General features: G+C 32.2%; 1 protein-coding gene across 2 annotated transcripts; it reads right to left on the bottom strand.

Moving 5' to 3' along the window:
• Positions 1 to 1032: 1032 nt before the first annotated feature.
• On the bottom strand, positions 1033 to 20831 carry LOC148599036 (DNA repair protein Ku80-like). 2 transcript variants are annotated; one of them, XM_088560990.1, is made up of 21 exons: positions 20803 to 20831; positions 19329 to 19442; positions 18361 to 18544; positions 17563 to 17611; positions 16604 to 16729; positions 15791 to 15946; positions 15053 to 15167; positions 14206 to 14341; positions 13167 to 13276; positions 11988 to 12050; positions 10765 to 10902; positions 10127 to 10235; positions 8931 to 8991; positions 6802 to 6874; positions 5830 to 6023; positions 5223 to 5319; positions 4629 to 4701; positions 3537 to 3649; positions 2741 to 2837; positions 2071 to 2210; positions 1033 to 1400 (listed from the first exon to the last, which is right to left on the bottom strand). In XM_088560990.1, the coding sequence occupies exons 1-21, from the start codon at positions 20815 to 20817 to the stop codon at positions 1386 to 1388; spliced, it is 2178 nt and encodes a 725-aa protein (XP_088417116.1). In that variant the 5' UTR covers positions 20818 to 20831; the 3' UTR covers positions 1033 to 1385. The 2 variants fall into 2 exon arrangements, with proteins under 2 accessions (XP_088417116.1, XP_088417117.1); XM_088560991.1 differs by having other exon boundaries at positions 1231 to 1400; positions 5223 to 5320; positions 5834 to 6023; positions 20803 to 20824.
• Between the last annotated feature and the right edge of the window lie 124 nt (positions 20832 to 20955).

The raw sequence follows: 20955 nt of genomic DNA, 5'->3' as shown, positions 1-20955 counted from the left end.
TAATCTACGTCGATTTTTTGTCTTGCAAGACAATATATATATAAAGACGCCTATTTCATGTATTTAATGCATTTTATTTGTGGATATCAAATGAAATTGTACAAGAAAGTACAATTTAGTGGAAATAATTCAAAGTTAAGGTATATTTCAACAGAAAAAAAAATTACGAAAATGACAGCTAATACAGCTTTAAGGTATGCCACTATTCACTGGTTTAAAAGTTGAGAACTTTTGAGAGGGTTTGGTTTAATTTTTCACAACTTTGGGGATATTCAGAAATAAGGGGATCAAATCCTATATAGACATTTCAACATCATTGGACCCTTTCCAGCATTCATGAAAGATGGCTTCCAAAATAGCAAGAAAACGAAATTTTTGGAAGTAAAAGAGAGTTTCCTAAACTGGCACATCAGAACAAAACAGTACAACAAGGTATCATCATTATAATTATCTTGGCATAAATATATAGCAGGGTAAAGTAAAGCCCCTCACACTTACCAACAAATCACTGAGGATACAACCTTTACATGACTAACACACCATGGTTACTATGGATTTGTTAATTTCCATGGTTACTCATTTTCAACATGCTGTAGGACAAAGACACTGTTTAAGACCAAGAGTAACTAGCTAGATACATGTTAAAACAAGCAGAACTATTTTGTACAGAATAACAGCAGTTTTGAAGTTACAATAGAAAAGATCATGGTGAACCCAACATGGTGAGATAAATGTATGATATGTCAAAAGGTTTACAACTGATCTCATTTGGTTTCCAGCAAAGGTCATAGACCATCTGATGTAATGCTATATTTGGAAAATGACCTTTTTATTGATCTCTCTGAAACAATTTACTATTTTGTATTTAGTTTATACTCTTGTGTTACTTTTCTCCATATCCATACTTTTTTCTTTCATCTGGTTTTTAGCAATGGTATTGAAAAATGCCAAACAATTATTTCAGATTCATGACAGTAGTCTGAGATCAAAAATATCCGGCCATAGAACAACTGAAAATGATAAAATTGTAGATAAATGTGAAACAATTTTTCTATTGCAGAATAAAAGCAGATTTACAGTTAAATTTCTCAACTGACTCTAACAAACAATCTTCCTACATGTACATTTACACATATAAATGTATAGATATAAATGAGTATCTCACATCAGCAAAGCTTACATACATGAACATTTTCATGTGTGCCATTTTTTCATATCTTTTCTCTATTGTCACATAATTCTAAGAACGAAACTTTTGATTGTTCTTTCAATATTCACATTTGACAAAAATACTAAGTTCACTACAAAGTCATTCAACTGTTCCCTGTGTCTGTTACTCCTATTGAGAGCAATGCTGCCTTGACTGGTTCACTGTTGTAAACATTTCACATGTTCTCAAGCTGAAAGAAAGGAAGTGGTAATCATTTTCCACAGTTTCATTTAAATACAGAGGAAAAAATAAAAAAAATAAAGTCTGATGCCTCTGGAACAAGGAAATTATATCTGATATAGGATATTAGATTATGCAGACAGAGAGAAAACCTGAACTAATGTTAAGAAAACAAAAAAAAATTACTTATTCATAAAAATTGTAGCAATAAGTCATAAGAACTTTAAAATTATACATCTATGAAAAAAAAGTTATTGAGTTTTTTTCCAATACATTTATGAAATGATTGATTGATTGATTATAATTATACATCCTATAGCAATATTTCATGCATTATTAGGATGAGAGTAAACCCTGCTTGGTACTGAACCAACACTGAGCCAAATCTTTATCGGGCTCACCGAAACACCAGACAGTAGATAGGCATGCCATCCCACTAAAACACACTATTCTGAATCCGAACTAAATAGTCTTCATTGTATCTGCATGAATATCTAGTGCTTGTTGAAAAATAGTGCCTATCATTTTTAAAATCTTTGGTGTGATTCAGTCAGAGATCAAAACCACGACCTCTAACACATGTGGCAAGCAGGCTACCCTAAGACCATGATGCAGTTGTGTGTGATGTTGAAAAAAAAAAAGTTTTCTGCTTCACCTAATACACCCCTAATGTGACCTACCATATCCTCAGCATCATCATCAGCCGGAGTTTCCTCGGACATTGGTTTCTCTTCTTCATCCTCAATGGTGAATTTCTTCCCTTCCTCAACTGACACATCACTGTCTTCACTCTCTATCTTAGTTACTAAAGCCAGGTTCTCTAATTGATAAATTGATATAATATTGCATATATGTACCAAATATAATGAGAATAAGTACGATATATATGTTGAAGAGACAACAATCCCACTGGGATGAAAATGTCAGCTCAAGGCCACCCATAGGTCTTCCTGGAAATTCTTATGTTGTCTTAATTTTCCTGTTTCTACCTTCTTGCACTTTCATATCACAATTGCATGTTTTTCAAATGGACTGATAATTTTCTTTGAACAAAATTTTAATGACAGTTTAACTTTTGAGTTACAGATCTTACTATAAAAAACGCAAAAACAAGATAGCTGCCAAAAATTAATGTCAGGGCATAAGCACATCTCAACTTTATTACAATACCAATTATCAAAATAAACCATCAAGTTGTTTCAGAGGAGTAGCACCCACAAAACCTAGAGGAGGAACAGTTGAATGCCTTCCATTACCAGATCCCTCTGTCACTTTGCAATGATGTCACATGACAATACTCCAGCCACTTTGTGCCAGAGACATTATATTATTGATTGTCTCTGTACATACCTGTAACAATCTCATCCCAGAAATCTCTTCTTCCCTTGGATATAAGTGTTTCTTTGAACTGTCTCATGAAGGAGTTATACATCTTAGGCTCCATTTTCTACAAAATACATATGCATTTATTTTATGTATCAATGATTTCAAACTTTTTTCAGTGTACTTGATGACCTTTTAGATATAGTTTCTTGTACTGTGTGTATCACATGAATTTAATGACGTATATTTTATATTAAAATGAATGATTAATTAGTTTTGGTTAAAACATAGGCGTGTGGTATTCATTAACATGTATTAAAATGTCAAGAAGACATTACCACATAATCATGCCAAGGCATTACATATAGACTAGAGAGGCTTACAAGATTTCTCCACTTGAGATGGTTAGATTTTAGATTTCAATCAACAAGCTTCAGCCAGCTTCATGAGTGGGTAAAATAATAAATTTTAACTATCAAGAGCGGAGACATCTTGTAAACTCCGAGAGCATCAAAAGAAGAATTTGTTTCTCCCATGAAATCTGTAGAAAACTCGGAAATGTAAAATGGTGGGAAAACATCTCGCCATAAATTATATCACCACCAAGTGACTTGCGTTCTTAATCACTGGCTTAGAATGGAAGAAAACATAATAATGTCTACAAGGAAAAATATACACAGGTAGATAAATTCACTGCCCTTGGAACATGACATTGCCCTTTTGTATCATTTCACTTCTAATTAAGTTCTAAAAGTAACAACAATTTTTCATGTAGAATTTTCAATGAAGAGTCACTACATTTCAAAGCTGTTAATTCTCTTACTTTAATACACTGTTGTCTTAGTGTTTTCAGGCAGTCAATAGCTTTAGGATAAAACTGTGCTCCAAAAGAATCCATTACAATCTGTTCTATCCTCTTCTGCATTTGTTTGCTTGCTATTGATAGATAATCAACATCATGATGGCATCAAGTACAAATTAAGGAATAATAAAGAATGAATATCATTGAAAATTTTACTTCCAATCAGGGAGTATAATAGAGAAATAGGTTAAATTAAGCGTAACAACTTCAACACTTCTTGTTGGATATTAAATAAGGGCTCTTGCAGTAAAAGATGAGGAACTAGGGGTAGGTACTTTTATTCTTTGTATATGGGTTGGTGTTCATGTCTCTTGACAAAATATAAAATTTAATACAAAACATCAAAAGAACTTCTATGGGTGGCTACCTTGGTGAAAAAGTGCCTTCCCAACGTACCTCAAATCCTTTAATGGAAAAGTCCTAAGCTATCTATAGAAAAATGTTGTTGGAACTAAATGTAACAAGACAGAATAAAATTTCAGTTGTTGTTTTATTAACGTTTTATATGCTGTAATTGTAGAGATACCAAGTATTTGTACCTTTTAACCTCCAGAAATTACCGTCAAAGTGTTTGTTTTCTAGATGTTCCGATATTATTTTAGGCAAAAAAGATCAAATTTAGAAAAATGATGTGCCACACATTGCCTGATTCTTACACAAAATGGTACTTAAAGAAATCCTTTATTATTTGTATTTTTTTGCATGGCAATAAAAAACTAAAAATAAAAATGAGACAAGGCCTGTTCAATATGGAAATTCATTATAAATTATTTAATATTTTAAAAAAGTTTTTCCTGTTAAGTAAAAACAAATTATGTTGTGAAAAAGTTTCATGATGAACTAAAAAAAGGTATATGTTTAATAAAGAGCAGCAGAAAAAAATTACTAGAAATTTAACTCCAATCATAATCATTATGGTTTAATAAAGTGTTAGTCAAAGGGAAGTAACTCCTTTATGACTGCTTTACTAGACAAATTTATTCTGCTACTCCCATGTACATAAACAGGTTTCCATATGTCCAACTGTTCTAATAATAATGAAAATAAACTTACCTTCATCAAACTTGTCTACATCCTTCCTATTAACTAGAGATGTGTAATCTTCTACAGGTGTTACAGTTCCTACCTGTCATAATAAACACAGTCATCAGGTATAATCTCACTGACATGACTTTAACAAAGCAGAAACTGGAGAAATTGTAAGTCTACAAACAGTTAAAAGGGAAACCTTGCTTTACTTCAAAGTATCTCATCTTATATCTATGTCAATCTATCATTATTATGATCTTCCTTCATACATGTGGTGCCATATATAAATGTATTACTACAATCTATAGACAGACAGATGCAATGATTCCCATATATACCTCCTTAAAGTGGATGATCTCTCCTAATCAGGCACATTATATTGGTAACATGATTAAATTATCAGATGATCTCTCCAAAACAGGCACATTATATTGGTTACATGATTAAATTATCAATCTTCATGATATTCAGATAGACAGACAAGAGAATTTATATTGACTCCTAATACACATCTATACAGACTTATAATTGCTACAGCAAAACTCAATGAACAGAGACAGTAATCCCTACATAAAATTTTATTATCTCCCTTTACAAGGAGGATAGTACACTCCATACCTCTGTGACCTCTGCCTTGGTAATGTCCTGCATTCCACCCTCTAAATCATCATCGTCTAACTTCTGTTTCTTTGCAGGTCCACCCTCTGCTGCATCACTTATAGTATCAATGACAAAAGAAAATACTACATTCTCTTAGAGAAAAAGTGTTCTATTTTATAGCAAATACTTTCATACATTAAGAATTTTGTCTTTTAAGTTTATTATCACCATAAGAAGCACCAATATGGTAAGTATGATAATTAAACATCTGATTATAAAGGTCAAATTCTGAGTCAAGTACATAAAACACCCAGTCATGAAATACCAAAAAAAGCACTGAAAATAGAAGGAATTCAATGAAGACAGACATATTACCAAATTCAATAAAATACATGAAAGGATCTTAGAGTTATCTTATGACAAGAGGAAGGACAGACAAAGGTGTATACAGGCTGAACACTTTTACCTGAATCATGCAAATAAATTTTGTCAACCTTCACATGAAATTGTCATATACATGTTAAAGTCAGGTGATGTGATTTTCATCTAAACCTTGATAAAAATGAATTTCTTGTGAACCATTTTATCTTTGTCTATCAAACAATGGGGTATGTATAACATATACCTATCTTTAAAGAGTTTCTCTCCAGTTCTCTCATCTTTTCGTTTAACTGCCTCTAATTTGAACAACTTTTGGATTTTGTCTAACTGGGGTTCACATTTTGTAATGACTTCTTGTGGTGGTTTTAGATAATTAGCTATAAGGGGAGATAACTCAGGAAGTTGATCATCAGGGTTTAGTGCTCTGTGTTGTAAACACTGCAAAAAAGATAGTAATTACATATATTAATGTAATCTTAGTAGATAAAATCATACGATAAGCTCTGTGTGGTTAAAACAGTAACAAATGTTGCACATTTCATATCTAATATATCTATGAAATTTTTACATACACGTAAAATTATGGTGAAGTGAATTTCATGTAAAATTCACATAAATTCAATGTAAAATTCATGTGAATTTCATGTGAAGCTCAACTAATACCTTGCTTTTACCAGTAAACAACATTTACAGACAGGGAAATTTGCAATGAATGTATTTTAGATGTTTTAAATGGAACCTGAAAAAAAATATATTTGTCATATGTCTTTCACATGTTTAGGACCATAATAAATAAAGAAATGTATGTCATTGATTAACAAGGAAGTAAATTAAAATTGAATGGTAATTAATATGCATTTCTATTTGATATTATAAATGTAAGGAGTATAGATTTTGTATTTTTTTTCATGAACATAAGCATTTTCATGTGTCTCTATATATAAACAGAAACATATCAGCATATTAACATTTGTTTCTCTATGTTTTAAAACAGGAAATGAAACAATTTTTACTGCATGTTCTTTTATAGCAGGAGTACATAATTTGTTTTGGAAAAGTCTTCAAAGTCTGCTGGAGGTGGCCTTCAACTATTAACTAACAGATTTTAATGGACTTTCAATAAATCAATAAAACCAGCCTAGCCCTGAAGAGCCATTATCAGTTCTAAAGCTTAAGTGCAGCAATAATTAAATACTGGTATACATTTAGAACATACCTGATAAAGTCTTTGGAAATGTGGGTTAAACATACATTTAGATTTTAATGCCTCTTCTTTGTCATCATCATCTCTTTTAAAAAAAGAAAAAAATCCAAGACATCTTAAGCCATTGTGCCAAGAAAAAAATATCTGTTTAATTTTATATTCTAAAAAAAAAATAGGGTAGGTATGTCAGCATTTTCATTTTATTTTAATCTTTCTTTTTTTTTTCAGCACAGGTTCACTTTTACTTCAACCAAATCAATAGTCTCTGAGTGTTATTATTTTATGCACGTTATTGTATGAATTTTTTGTGGTAGGCATGCTGCTGGCTGGCTTCTGTTTATGACTGGGTCGACCATATACATTGAAGAATGTGAAAATGCCATGTTGTCTCAAACACAGGGAAGACTGATAAATTGTACTTTCATTTTAACAGAAAATTACTGATTTATATTTTTGTTATTGGATAAATGGCGTAGATTCAGATGAAAAAAAAATTAGGGTTGGTTGGGTTTTGATAAACAGATATATTTTTTCTTAACAAAAATATAACATACACAATTTTTACAATCAGTTGAAGCAAATCTCAAAACTATTTCTCTTAACACAAAAATGATACAACTGAGTCCATAAGACCATTTTAGCAGTTTTACTTCACATTTACCTTTCACTGAATACTGTAAAAGTACTATTGTTCATGGGGTACCAATTTTCATGGTTTTCGTGGGTACCCAAACCACAAAATTTGATTCCTAACAAAACAGAGATTTCCACTGAAGTGTATACTGAAACCCTCAAAACCATGAATTCAAGAATCCACAAATTAGTGTTTCTTCCCTTATCCACGAATAAAAGTACTTCACAGTAGTGAGTGTATGACTTTCTCAATGACAAAATACCAATCACTGTTGAAATACACTTTCTAATGTTACATGGCTCAACTCAACCAAATAAATTTATTTAAAGCAAATTGTGGTCCAATCCTTATTAATGACATTACAATAACAAATTTGTTTAAACAAAATAACCTATTTTGTTGTTGAGTAAATTCTTCCACTTCATGGAGATTTGCAGTCCAGCCTGTTGGTTCAGCATAAAAACCTGAACTGATTATTGGCTTAAAATATATCCAAGGTAAGCTAGACCTTGGTAAGAGTCATTAAACCTTTTATGGACATCCACAGGGATACGTGCCAGTCTTCAAGCAGATTATACATACAAAAGTCTAAGCTAGACATTGGTAAGAGTCATTAAACCTTTTATGGACATCCACAGGGATACGTGCCAGTCTTCAAGCAGATTGCACAAACAAAAGTCTAAGCTAGACATTGGTAAGAGTCATTAAACCTTTTATGGACATCCACAGGGACACATGCCAGTCTTCAAGCAGATTATACATACAAAAGTCTAAGCTAGACATTGGTAAGAGTCATTAAACCTTTTATGGACATCCACAGGGACACATGCCAGTCTTCAAGCAGATTATACAAACAAAACTCTAAGCTAGACATTGGTAAGAGTCATTAAACCTTTTATGGACATCCACGGGGACACATGCCAGTCTTCAAGCAGATTATACAAACAAAACTCTAAGCTAGACATTGGTAAGAGTCATTAAACCTTTTATGGACATCCACGGGGATATGTGCCTGTCTTCAAGCAGATTATACATACAAAAGTCTGCGATAGACCTTGGTAAGAGTCATTAAACCTTTTATGGACATCCACAGGGATATGTGCCCGTGTTCAAGCAGTTTATACATATAACAGTCTAAGCTACCACCAGCAGTGTTAGTGCCTATACACAACAATCAGATATACAAGTCACATTAATGAGGTAATCTACATTATATGAATCATTCTTGATCCTAAAATGTGCAGAGCATAAAACAGTCCACAAATTGATTGTTTCTATGTCCACACAACTCTCCACCTAAATTTAAGGGTAGAAAGAAGAAACCCGAAGTTGTTGCAGTATGTTTCTGTCACTGACCATAGAAAGTTTATCAAGATGACAATCTGGAAGGACCTCATGCAAGGTATGTTGTCCACAATGAAACAACCAATCAGAAGGCTTATTACAATTTTTTTTAGTCCACATTAAAAGAGAACATTATACCAGTCATTTTTAATAGACTACTTACTCTCCCACCTGAGACAGATCCATGTCTGTAATTAGATCATCCATAGCCTTCAATTGGTCAGCTGTAATAAAACAATGTAGGTCACTTCCTAGGTAAAATCTATATTGAACTAATATCATATTTAGGTTTCATGTTCTACAGGTTTTGTTCACATTGACTACAAGACAAGCAGCAAAGAGTATTGTTGTTGGTGGTTGCAACTCCAGAGATGTAATCAACATAGTCTGATATATACATGTACTTAGATGTATCTAACAAATCATAAAGACTGATAAAAATCAAAACTACACAGAACTAGAAATACTGTGAGCAAAGGGAGATAACTCAGGAAGTTGATGCTTCAATTGGACTTCAATTTAATTTTTACATTTAGTGTCATCTGACAGTAATTATATTCCTTCATGCACACCTCCATATGATACCCAAATTCCTACAAAATTTAATCAAAATCCCTTGAGCAGTACTATAGGAGTTGTGCTTACAACAAATATGCAAAGATGGACGGACAGACACACATAAGACAGATAAACAGATGGGGTGATTCCAGTATACCGCCAAAACTTTGTTTGTGAATAATTAAATACCAGAAAAAGCAGCTTCTCAACATTTAAGGACAGCACTTCAGGTAAATTATCTCACAAAAAAAATTAGTCCAATTAAAAAGAAAAAAATATGGCAGTGTGAATTGTTACTTACTTGACATTAATTTTACCATCCCCTTGTAACTTAACAGATGGGGCTTTTACTGTCTCTTTGTTACTTAAAAGATGGGGCTACCTTGACATTGACTTAACTCTCCTCTCCTTACTTACCTGATGTGGCTAACATGACATTAACTTAATTCTCCTCTCGTTACTTACCAGATGGGGCTAACTTCACATTAACGTAACTCTCCTCTCGTTACTTACCAGATGGGGCTAACTTGACATTAACGTAACTCTCCTCTCGTTACTTACCAGATGGGGCTAACTTGACATTAACGTAACTCTCCTCTCGTTACTTACCAGATGGGGCTAACTTGACATTAACGTAACTCTCCTCTCGTTACTTACCAGATGGGGCTAACTTGACATTAACGTAACTCTCCTCTCGTTACTTACCAGATGGGGCTAACTTGACATTAACGTAACTCTCCTCTCGTTACTTACCAGATGGGGCTAACTTGACATTAACGTAACTCTCCTCTCGTTACTTACCAGATGGGGCTAACTTGACATTAACTTTGCTGTCTTCTGCTATTGGCAGTGACCCAAATGTAAACTGCCGTATATCTTCTCTAAAGGGTAGTTCTACATATATCAAACACTACAATACAGAAAATACAAAACATGAATCAAAGCTATATCTAAACTTCATAATTTATTGTTCAGCTCTGTTGAATAAAGCCAGAGAGACTTGATTGATTTTCTTCCTGTCTGTTCTTGAAAATCATCAACTAAAGTTAGTTTTTTTTTTATATTTTCCCACAAATTCTAGACTTTGTTCTTTTAAGTGTTCAGTATGTATTGTTGTATTCATTGCACTTTTGTGTCAGTAAAATATGGTTTTCATTTTCTTAAGTTGGTGTGACTAAACCAAAAGATAGTATTTAATCTAGTCTTGAAAAATTTCAACAATTTTTATCTGAGTATTAACCATGTTAACTGTGTCAAAGTGAAACTGAGTGAAGGAAACAACAAAGCTAATTGCATTAATTGTAGTTCACAGTGAATGTTTTCTCACACTCTATCTTTCAACTTGATCTTCTAAAAAAAGATATAATAATTTCATGAAGATTTTTTAAAATTTCAAACAATTTTTCAGTTGACAACTACCTATAATACAGTCTCTTTACCTCATATTCTGCCTTGATATGTGGTATAAGACAGCCTAGTTTAGGTCCAGAGGCAGCACTATATACTTTCCTTGTGATGGCCACCATGTTTGTTTCATACATGGCATTAATCAATGACGACAAGGCCACAGCCGCTGACTGTTAGAAAGATAAAAGTTTGTTACACTTGTTTGCCAGTTTCATACATGGCATTTATCAATGACGACAAGGCCACAGCCGCTGACTGTTAGAAAGATAAAAGTTTGTTAGACTTGTTTGGCAGTTTCATACATGGCATTTATCAATGACGACAAGGCCACAGCCGCTGACTGTTAGAAAGATATAAGTTTGATACAGTAAAGACCCAAGAGAACTCATCAACAGAAGTGACTTCCAACTAATTCTATATAATTCATTCAATTTGTCAATGTTATGATAATCATTCATGTAGAAGTTTAAAATGTGTTTTTCATCCATACCTCATATTTTTAATGGAGCAGTCTTGACATATATGATATATAATGATTTAAGTATTTGAAGACAAAGCTACATGTATTAAACCTCATGCTAACAATACATGTACTAAGAGTTACACAATTAAAACCTGAAACCTTAAGTTGAAAAACATGTACAAGGTATATAACCTTTTTCAAATACTTTTGTCAAAACAAATTACATTTAGCAGTTGAAATATATCATTTCTAAAGGCGTGATTTTTAAGCCATTCATATTTTATAATGCTTACATATATGTACATGTAAATATGACTTGGCTAACATTCTGAACCTAATGCTTACATACATGTACATGTACATGTAAATAGGACTTGGCTAACATTCTGAATCTATAAATAATCAATTCATAGATTCTTTGTTGTAGTTTGTTCTAACCCATGAATGGTAAAATTTTCTTACATTTTGAACCAAAAACATCTGTTAATTACCCTTGCTCTAATATTTCTGTTATTTGCATTAAAATCGCCATTCTGTTTGATTGGTAACATGTAAAGCTCTTTATGTATTTCAAACACATCAATTTTCAGGGTAAACCAATTTTTGTTATTTTTATAATGAACAAATAAACGGGGAAAACAGAACATTCAAAATTGTGCTTTTTATAATAAAACACTACTTACTTCAATAGCAGGGAAATTAATACAAGTAAACAAGTTAATTTGATGGAAAATAAAAAAAAATAGCAACCATGAAAAATGAATACATTGACAGTAACCAAACACAACTGACCTCATCATCTTTCTCTCCAACAACAACAGATGATCCATCTCCCAAGTAATGATGTCTCTTTACCTGAACACAAACATAATTAATGAACATGTACATGTAGATTTGGTAACGGGTGGTTAAAATTATTTCTCCATTCAAAAGGGTAATATTCTAATTTTTGATATGCCATCTATAATAGAGAGTGGCGAAATAGTTTATATCAAGAAAAAGGTAAAGGAGAATTGTTTGTTCCCATAACACAGGTAAACTACTTGAAAAATTCAAATGGCAGGAAACAATAACCAGGAAACTTACACACTGATATCCTGTCCAGTTTATTACTAGTCTGTAGAAAATATTGAACTCTTAATAATTTTTAAGATTAAATACATACATAAATATGTGAAATACAACTATCACAGCAGTTAATTATAACACTGATATTTCTGTTAATAAAGACATTCTCCATTTTACAAATAACACATAGTATATCTATTATATGAGATCAGGCAAGTAATGTATAGAATTATAAATGTATAAACACTGGGAACTAAATGTCCAATCCAATTCAGTTTTGAATTAGTAAAGATTTCCTCTCCACTAACACAAATCTGAACCTTTACAAAGATATGCCTGATTTAACCTAGATTTAACCAAGATTTGACCTAGATTTGATCTGCTATTGAAGGTCTAGTCTACTGTTAATAGCTTGTCTTTGCTTAAAGATTTAGGCCAAAAAAAAAAGAATGGCTAAACGACTTAGGCCAAAAAAAAAGAATGGCTAAACGACTTAGGCCAAAAAAAAAGAATGGCTAAACGACTTAGGCCAAAAAAAAAAAGAATGGCTAAACGACTTAGGCCAAAAAAAAGAATGGCTAAACGACTTAGGCCAAAAAAAAAGAATGGCTAAACGACTTAGGCCAAAAAAAAAGAATGGCTAAACGACTTAGGCCAAAAAAAAAGAATGGCTAAACGACTTAGGCCAAAAAAAAGAATGTATCTGTTTTCTGCTACCCTAGTTTATTTGTTTAGTTACTCTCTAAATATTTCATGGCCATTTTGGTTCAAGCACAGTTAAAGTCTAGATTGTTTCCCCATTAACTCAAGGTAAATGTTTTTGAAAAATAAAATAATTTCCCAATCTATCTACATTTTTTTTCTTGCTGGTAGCAGGAAACAAGGCTATTTTTTAGGCCTCACCTTATCAGCCTTTGTAAAACCAAGTATTTTTAAACATTTCTCTGCCCTGTATTTCATATTCTCTTTATCATCAGCTGACATTGGCACCAATGTGTTACCATATTTATGTCCTGGAAAATTAAATTACACTGCTACATGTAGCCATTATAAGTTCCCTGCTGCATGCAGAACTAAAGTTGTCCATCAGAGGTTGACATGATTTATATACCTTAACAAAATAACAGAATTTCAATGTTAAACAAAAAAAAATTGAGAAAAAAATTTCTGAAATTAGATTGAACAAATCATTTTTCATTTCTCACTGAAGAGGGACATTCCCAAGTACACAGTCAAATGGACCATATATATGATAATCATATGGTAATTTACAAATGATAGTCATGATTATCATATGGTGCTCAACTCATATGATAAGTATATGTTGAAAACCATATGGTTCTCATGTGTGGAACATTTGGCTGAAAAAGCAAAAAAGCATCCATTTCAAATCTGTTTATTTGGTATCCTGTGCATTTTTTGGTATTATTTTAACAAAAAAAATTAAAATTGACTGAAATGGTAATAAAAAAATTAAATAATTGGATAATTTCTTCAAGACGAATATTTATTAATATGCTAATTAACTGGAAAGAGTGAATAACCAAAATATGATCACTAGCGCCTAAGAAAACCTAGATTTAACTTGTTTTGCACACGAGTTAAATCTTAATGCGTTCTTGGCAGGAGAGATTATATTTTTATTATTCAAAATTACCAATTGATTCTCCAATATATTATACAGATTTTATCCATTATTCATTGTTATTTTTAAAATAAATTTTAAATTTTGTGTACAGCGGAGAGATATTGCATTGTGACGTATTGACGGATACAGTCCAAGAGTGAAATTACAGAAGTTTTTTCACAGTGTGAATTAATGAAATTTTTCACACATGAAACATTAGGTAACTCATTGTTATCTATATAATAATAGTTGATATTCGTATTCTATCACATGTTTAACATCAGACAAACATATTGTGGAGCTGTCAATTCCTACCTTCTACAATGTCCTCTTTTTCGACCTCTGTCTCTGCTTCATCATTCATATGATATGTCCTAAGTGTGTTGACAGCTTCATCTGGATCTTTGGCATACACTTTCTTCCAGCTCTGTTTCAGTGTGAAATTCTTCATCTGAAGCAAACAATTTTTAAATACCACAAACATGACCTCTGTTATGTGAAGAAAACTTCATTTTAAACAGCCACCACATGCTTAATCTGTTTTGAAAAAAGTAAGTAACCTTTAAACTTGATATTAATGTTGTATTTACAGTCTAATATTGAAAATACATGTTTTTTAAGTACTTAATGACATCTTAAAGGTTTTATCAACTGAGAAGTCTATTTTTACATTTTTGTGCTGATAACTGCATCTGAATCAAAGTAGACCAATGAACAAATATCCTTTATCACTTAATGATACTACTGATATCTCATTTATATTTCATGGACATCAGTTTTTATGAATGGAGGAAAACCAGTCATGTAGGGTACTGAACTTTGTTGTTGTTGTTTCTGTGTGATCATAAAAAAACTCCAAGTATTTGGTGAATTTGTCTACATCAAGTAGACAGCCATTAATCCAGTCGAGTTATATATTTTGGCCTTGGCTTTAGGAGGAAAACAAAATATCTTATCTATTATTTTTATTATTGATGCATATATTTAGATTTGAAGTAATTACTAGCAGACATTTTCATACTCTACCTTGACATATAAACAGATGGAAATTTTTAGATTAGATGAATTTACTAGATGACATTGTCATACTCTACCTTAACATATAAACACATGGGTATTTTTAGATTTGATGTAATTTCTAGATGACATTGTCATACTCTACCTTGACATATGAGCAAATGGGTATTTTTAGATTTGATGTAATTTCTAGTTGACATTTCCACGCAGTTTGTCTTATCTGTCGTGTCTGAAAATAACTCAAAGCTGGCAGAGCTTCACTGGTAAAGTAAAAAGAAATAGTATTGAATTGTCATGAATTCAGTGAAATCTGGTTATCAAAGGCATTTTGGATTAGAAAAGAAAAAAATGCCTTAGGTTCAAATTATCTCCCTTCACAAGGTCCAACTAAATTGCTTGATTGCCTAAGTTGTAGTTAGAACATAAAGGTATTAATCAAAAACAGTCATAAATGTGTAACTTTATAACCATTATATTTACTTATCATATAACTCCCAGTTTTTAGTGGAGTCTGGGTTGCCCATTTACTTTTGTTACTTTGTATTATTTTGGTTATTTTATGTTATTTGTTGTGTCTGGTCATTGTCCCTGATTACAATCTTTTGATTTACGCTAGAATCTTGATCCCTTGATTAATCTTTCACTATTCATTGCTATTGCTTAGGAGTTTATTCCAATATCAAGAAATCAGTTATTGTACTGATCAAGGCGTCAAAAATTACTTTTCAGTTTTAACTTGATCATAAGAATATTCTTCCTATTCCTACCCTAATGTACAAGAATGTCTGTCAACTTCCTGAAGAATTTATGTCTACATCACATTGATGTAGTGTATTGGTCTTTGTCTAAACCTTACCTACTCACCTATACTTCGTTTCATTACCTGAAGCTATAACATTCTCCATCTACTTCCTGAAGAATATGTTTTAACATGGTTTCACCAGCCCTTTGTTGTGGAGTTTTAGCTTTGTCATGTCCATTGGCTGTTGATGGCCCTGGAGCATCCTCATCTTCATCGTCATCTGGTATTGAAGGTCCACTAAAATGAACAAAGTAGCAATGGTGTATAGAAATGCATGTAATGCCTGAAATTTTAAGAAGATGTCAATGACAGAACAACAAATAAATAACTAGTTGGTGAGAAAACTGTAATGACAGACACCATGATCACTATATACATCGTCCTCTCAAAGCAGGGAGTATTGATACAAAATGACTTGTGAACTGAAAGTAGATGTTTGATTATCAAGACCAGAGAATTTTCTCATTTGTTATAGGTACCATGTTGAGTTTAGTTTATTCTGAATGTGAAGTAATCTAAAATAATTTGTGAGTAATGGAGATATTCTTAAAATTCCTTATTTCCCTCTACAGTCAACTTAATTTCTGTCCTTGTATTTTGATGTAGCCCAGACAGCTGTCAATTAATGAAGCACCACTGTATGTAATTTGTAATATGTCTCTTTTTCTTAAGCACATCAAAATTCTGCTTAAGAAAAAGTTTGTTTGTTTGTTGGGGTTGCTCAGACGTTAAACCCCAACAAACAAACCTTTTCTTAAGCAGAATTTTGAACTGTTTGAATTTGCTATTCTTATAATTATCTCCCTTGATATCTTGCTATCCTAATAATTATCTCCCTTGATATCTTGCTATCCTAATAATTACCTCTCTTGATAAGACTTTATAGAGACTTACATGACATTAAGTTCTGTACCCGAGTTCTTTATTCCAGCTATAACAGTGTCAATCTGATCATCACCAAACTCTCCTCCAAGGTCAGAAAGAAGGATTAACCTCTTCAGACAAAATCCCTTCTTTCCTCTGAAAAATAAAAAAAGAATCTAAGAATTGAAGTTTTTTTTATATAAAAATGTACAGTGGAAAACTGATAACCTTTTCCTACTGCTTAATAATGCATAAATGTACCCTTAATGGTAATGTGGTTTATTCCAAAGTCTTTGACAACTCTTATGATTCTAACATGGACAGCACTCACAAGATACTATCAATGTATTCATTATTTTGACAGAGGTTTTTGGTACTCCTGTCTGATTGGTACGAAAAAACAAGGAGGGATTTTAGTAAATGTTAAGATCAATGTTTGTATTCATGGAATGAATATCCATCTTGTTTTTCATTGTTTTCCAATTTTTACCTTAGAATAATTTAGTTTCTATAAAACACTGACAAAAGGAGAACAGACATATTATAGACTATAGTGCAGTTGCTTATTTTCACAAATTTATTTGCTGTTTTTATTTGGAAAATTCAGAGAAAAGGCTTTAAGCACTGTACTTATCTATGAAGTTAAATAAAATAAAGCATGCAAACGAACATCATACTGGTTTTAAAATTAGTCAAAATCTGAAGAAAAAAAAATGAATATGTTCAGAGTAATGGATGATTATTGGTATAATTAGAATTGCTCCCTATATCACTTTTTTGCTAATAATAAAATGTGAAATTTGCTTTCTAATGAAGGATATCAGACTTTTCAAACCCTCTCAGTCCAACTTAATCTTACTCCCAGGCTTCCAGTCCCCAAAACATTTGTAATGAAGGAGGTGATTCTTTCCCATGTTCTTTGTACTTTTTATTTATTATCAAAGATAATTGAATTCTGAAAAAAAAGTTTTTCTCTACTTTTTACTTACTGAGTAGCAGTAACTAAATGATCAACAGCCACTATCAGAGCGTCAACAACTTATTTCAGTTAAGATAGAATATAAAAATATATTGGTGATTAATATTTACCAATTACAATTCAGCTTCAACTAGTTTTTGAATATGGGGGTTCATGCTCCTCTTGACCTTTGTATTTGGTGTTACAGAGGGTTTTTTAAGGGTACAAGTTTCCCAACAAACAGAATAATAATTCACTTATGAAGTAATCAAATATTATTCTCAAATGTTGATGCATTTTTATAAGACCCAACTAACAAAAGATCATAAATTCAAAGATTAAAATCAAAATTTACGTGCATGAATCTTTTGACTTGTGAAATTGTAAATACAGAATTTTTACTGTACATCAAAAACTTACTGCAGTATGTAAATGGGCATGCTGCAACTATGGATCAATTTACTATACAACAACTCATATTATGTAGCATGTGGCGTTGTGCTAAGAATACCCACCACTCAACTAGCCCAGTCACAAGTTGTTCAGTAAACAAATAGTAGAAAAGTGGGGAACCTAGAAAGCAGAGACAAATATAATTTATCATGAAAGAGCAATATACCAAATATCTAAGCATTCCCTCCAATAAAAGCTGAAAATTTATTACTGAAAAGTGTAATGGATAGAAGGCCATGGTGATTGGAATCAAGCTTGAGTGGGGGTATGTTATTCAAGTTTTTTGCCTTTAGTTTAGAATTCATTAACGTTTTGAAGAATAGGTCATGTAAAGATTCCACTTGTAAATACATGCATGTAATGTTACAAAGGATACAGTCAGCTGATATATCACTAGGCTGAATGTTATTCTGGACCATCTCCAACAATTCAAAGCTGGCCACATCCATTGGTTGGGCAATGGTGATGTTTTCATAGCATTCTCCATCAGCTAGAGGGTTGTCAGTGTCAGGAGTACCAAACAGAATCAAGGCAATCTCATCTTTGGATTCTGAAAACATCTGTAAATACATTCAAGTAAAAACACTTTTCCTTCACTTAAGTGCCCCTTTGACATTGGATCTTGAAAATCACTAAGAACTAAATATGTACCTTGAGTTCGGTTGATATCAATCAATCATTTTATTTTTCTAGAGTTAATATATGCTCATAATTGGAAGATGAGGAGATTAAAATTGGATGGCACCTCTCAATTTTTAAAATTTACATGTACATGTATACACCAAGTGAAATGTGATAGCCCATAACCATACTTTTCAACTGACTACACTTGGCTGAGTATTACTTTATCAGCACAGAAACTTATTTGTTTTTGAAAACTAGAACCTTGAAAATAAAATTATTTAAACTTAAACATGCTAGAAATAACTAGTTATGTATACATTACTTGGCAGCTAATTGTTAGAAAGATAATGTCTGTGACACTTATCAGAGAGGGCCATGTTCTATTTATTACAAAGCAAATGAAGGTGTACCATTGAAATCATACTCTCTGTGAAAGATTGTAAAGAACGGGCAAAACAGTGCATAACTGTCCATTCTCAAAACCTTATATCACACTACTGTACTATGGGTAAATATGCTAAAAATGTAGATTAAGAAGAAATGACCTGGACTAAGTAAGAGTTCACTTTTGTCCTGGTCTTTAAAACCACCACACAGTTAGATAAACAAGTCAAGTATTAAAGCCTGTATAAACTTCTTGTTACAAGTAATTTGAGAGGGAGATATCAACAAACCAAACTTTTACAGAATTTCAAACACTAAGTTGTCTTCAACAAATACCTTCCTCTGAAGAATTCTTGTGACTGCATCAATAGCGGTCTGTAAAAAGGTTTCTTCTCCAGGTGGAGCATTGTTCATGGATGGACCCACATCAAGGACAATAGCAATAGCTTCCTGTAGTAGAGAAAAAATTCTAATATGTTATGCTTCAAAGATCTTTAGACCACAGCCCTAGTAAAAGGTGATTAACATATGACTGTCATAGACTGTGTCTTTTAAAAAATATGAAGAAATAGAATCGAAATAAATCCATTTTATCCTTGTTTTACCATGGCTGATTGTACGCCAAGTAGATGGAAGGTATAAATAAATTCAATGATATCCTTGAGAACATCATGTGTCAACTGCTGATTTTAGACGAAGTAGATGGAAGGCATGGCATTCAAAAATAGGCCTTGAATAAAATTATGTTTGTCTGCCCTTTCCTTTCCAAAAAAATGCCCCAACTCACAAAAAAATTCTCATTTTACAGCAAATTGTGTATTATACTAGCAAAAGTTTGATGCAGAAGGTTTGTTGGCCAGTGGAGAGTATAATTATTATGATGGTTGTATGGATTTCAATCACCTAACAGCAGTTATTGTATTATTTTATACTTATGCATATCACTAATGTTTTCTCGTTTGAAGCTGGTTGCTTTAAATCTTTTATCATTTTTTTCTGAATAGGTTGATGAATATAATATTAGGGGTGTTAACTTGATACATATCATGATTCTTGTATAATGATCTGATTAATATCATGATTTTTCTGACATGTCTTGGTTGTGTTATTTCAATTATATTTCAATAAACTACACAAACAATGACACATAGTAACATCTGTTAGTAGTTACTAGCCTCTACCCCTTACAATATGAAGTGGTCAACACAGCAGATGAATCAATTTGAGATTGTGAAACTCAATTTGTAGCTGTCATTTCTACACATTTGACTTCTGTCGAATTCTAGTTTTGTGAAGTGAGGAATCAGATTGAAATCGTGAAAATTATGCCATATTTTTTCATGGTCGTAACGAAGAAGATCATGATGCACCAGTTGATATCATTCACACTACATATGCAAAAAAATATACAATTTAACATGCCCATCGAAAACACAGGCAAAGACTTAAAGAATTTACAGCTTTTGGAATTGTAGGAGAGGAAGAAGAGCAAACCAATAAGGGCAAATGAAAACTTAATTATATCTCACATGAGAAAATGGAAGATTATTGAATGAATGGATGGAGTAAGATTAAAGAAATCATGCGCATGTTTGTGTGTGAGAATATGAGAAAGGCCGATGTCAACCAATTCTGTGATATTTTTTCCTGATTTAGTATTCAAATAAGGTTTTAATGACGAATTTGTAGAATACTAGTGGCTAATAAAACTTTTCATTATTCCCTCAAGCAATGCGTGTGCTGAACTTGTCAGAAAACTAATCAATCAGTTCTAACTTAATTTAAAATGCAGAATTAGCAAAAACAGAACCTTATTTGCCGCCATGTTAATTCCAAACTTCCGGTGAAAATGTATCCGAAAACCAAACAAAATATAACTTTTGAAATCAGAATAATCTTAATTGATATAACAAAAATGCACTCTCATTTATGCAAAACTATTTTCAAAGACAATTTTATGAGA

The sequence above is a fragment of the Perna viridis genome, chromosome 14 (genome assembly GCF_037379345.1).
Source record: "Perna viridis isolate PV_CMFRI_1.1 ecotype Kerala chromosome 14, ASM3737934v1, whole genome shotgun sequence".
In the NCBI taxonomy this organism is placed as follows: domain Eukaryota; kingdom Metazoa; phylum Mollusca; class Bivalvia; order Mytilida; family Mytilidae; genus Perna; species Perna viridis.
The sequence above is the reverse complement of the archived record's forward strand: the minus strand, read 5'-3'. Positions and strand labels throughout refer to the sequence as shown.

Excerpts from the sequence above, each read along its gene's own strand:
- LOC148599036 (XM_088560990.1), bottom strand. Across the intron at positions 10,236-10,764 it reads ATATCAAGGCAGAATATGAG|TGTTTGATATATGTAGAACT; the intron begins GTAAAGAGACTG and ends TCTGTATTGTAG. Across the intron at positions 6,024-6,801 it reads ATTTCCAAAGACTTTATCAG|TGTTTACAACACAGAGCACT; the intron begins GTATGTTCTAAA and ends TCTTTTTTGCAG.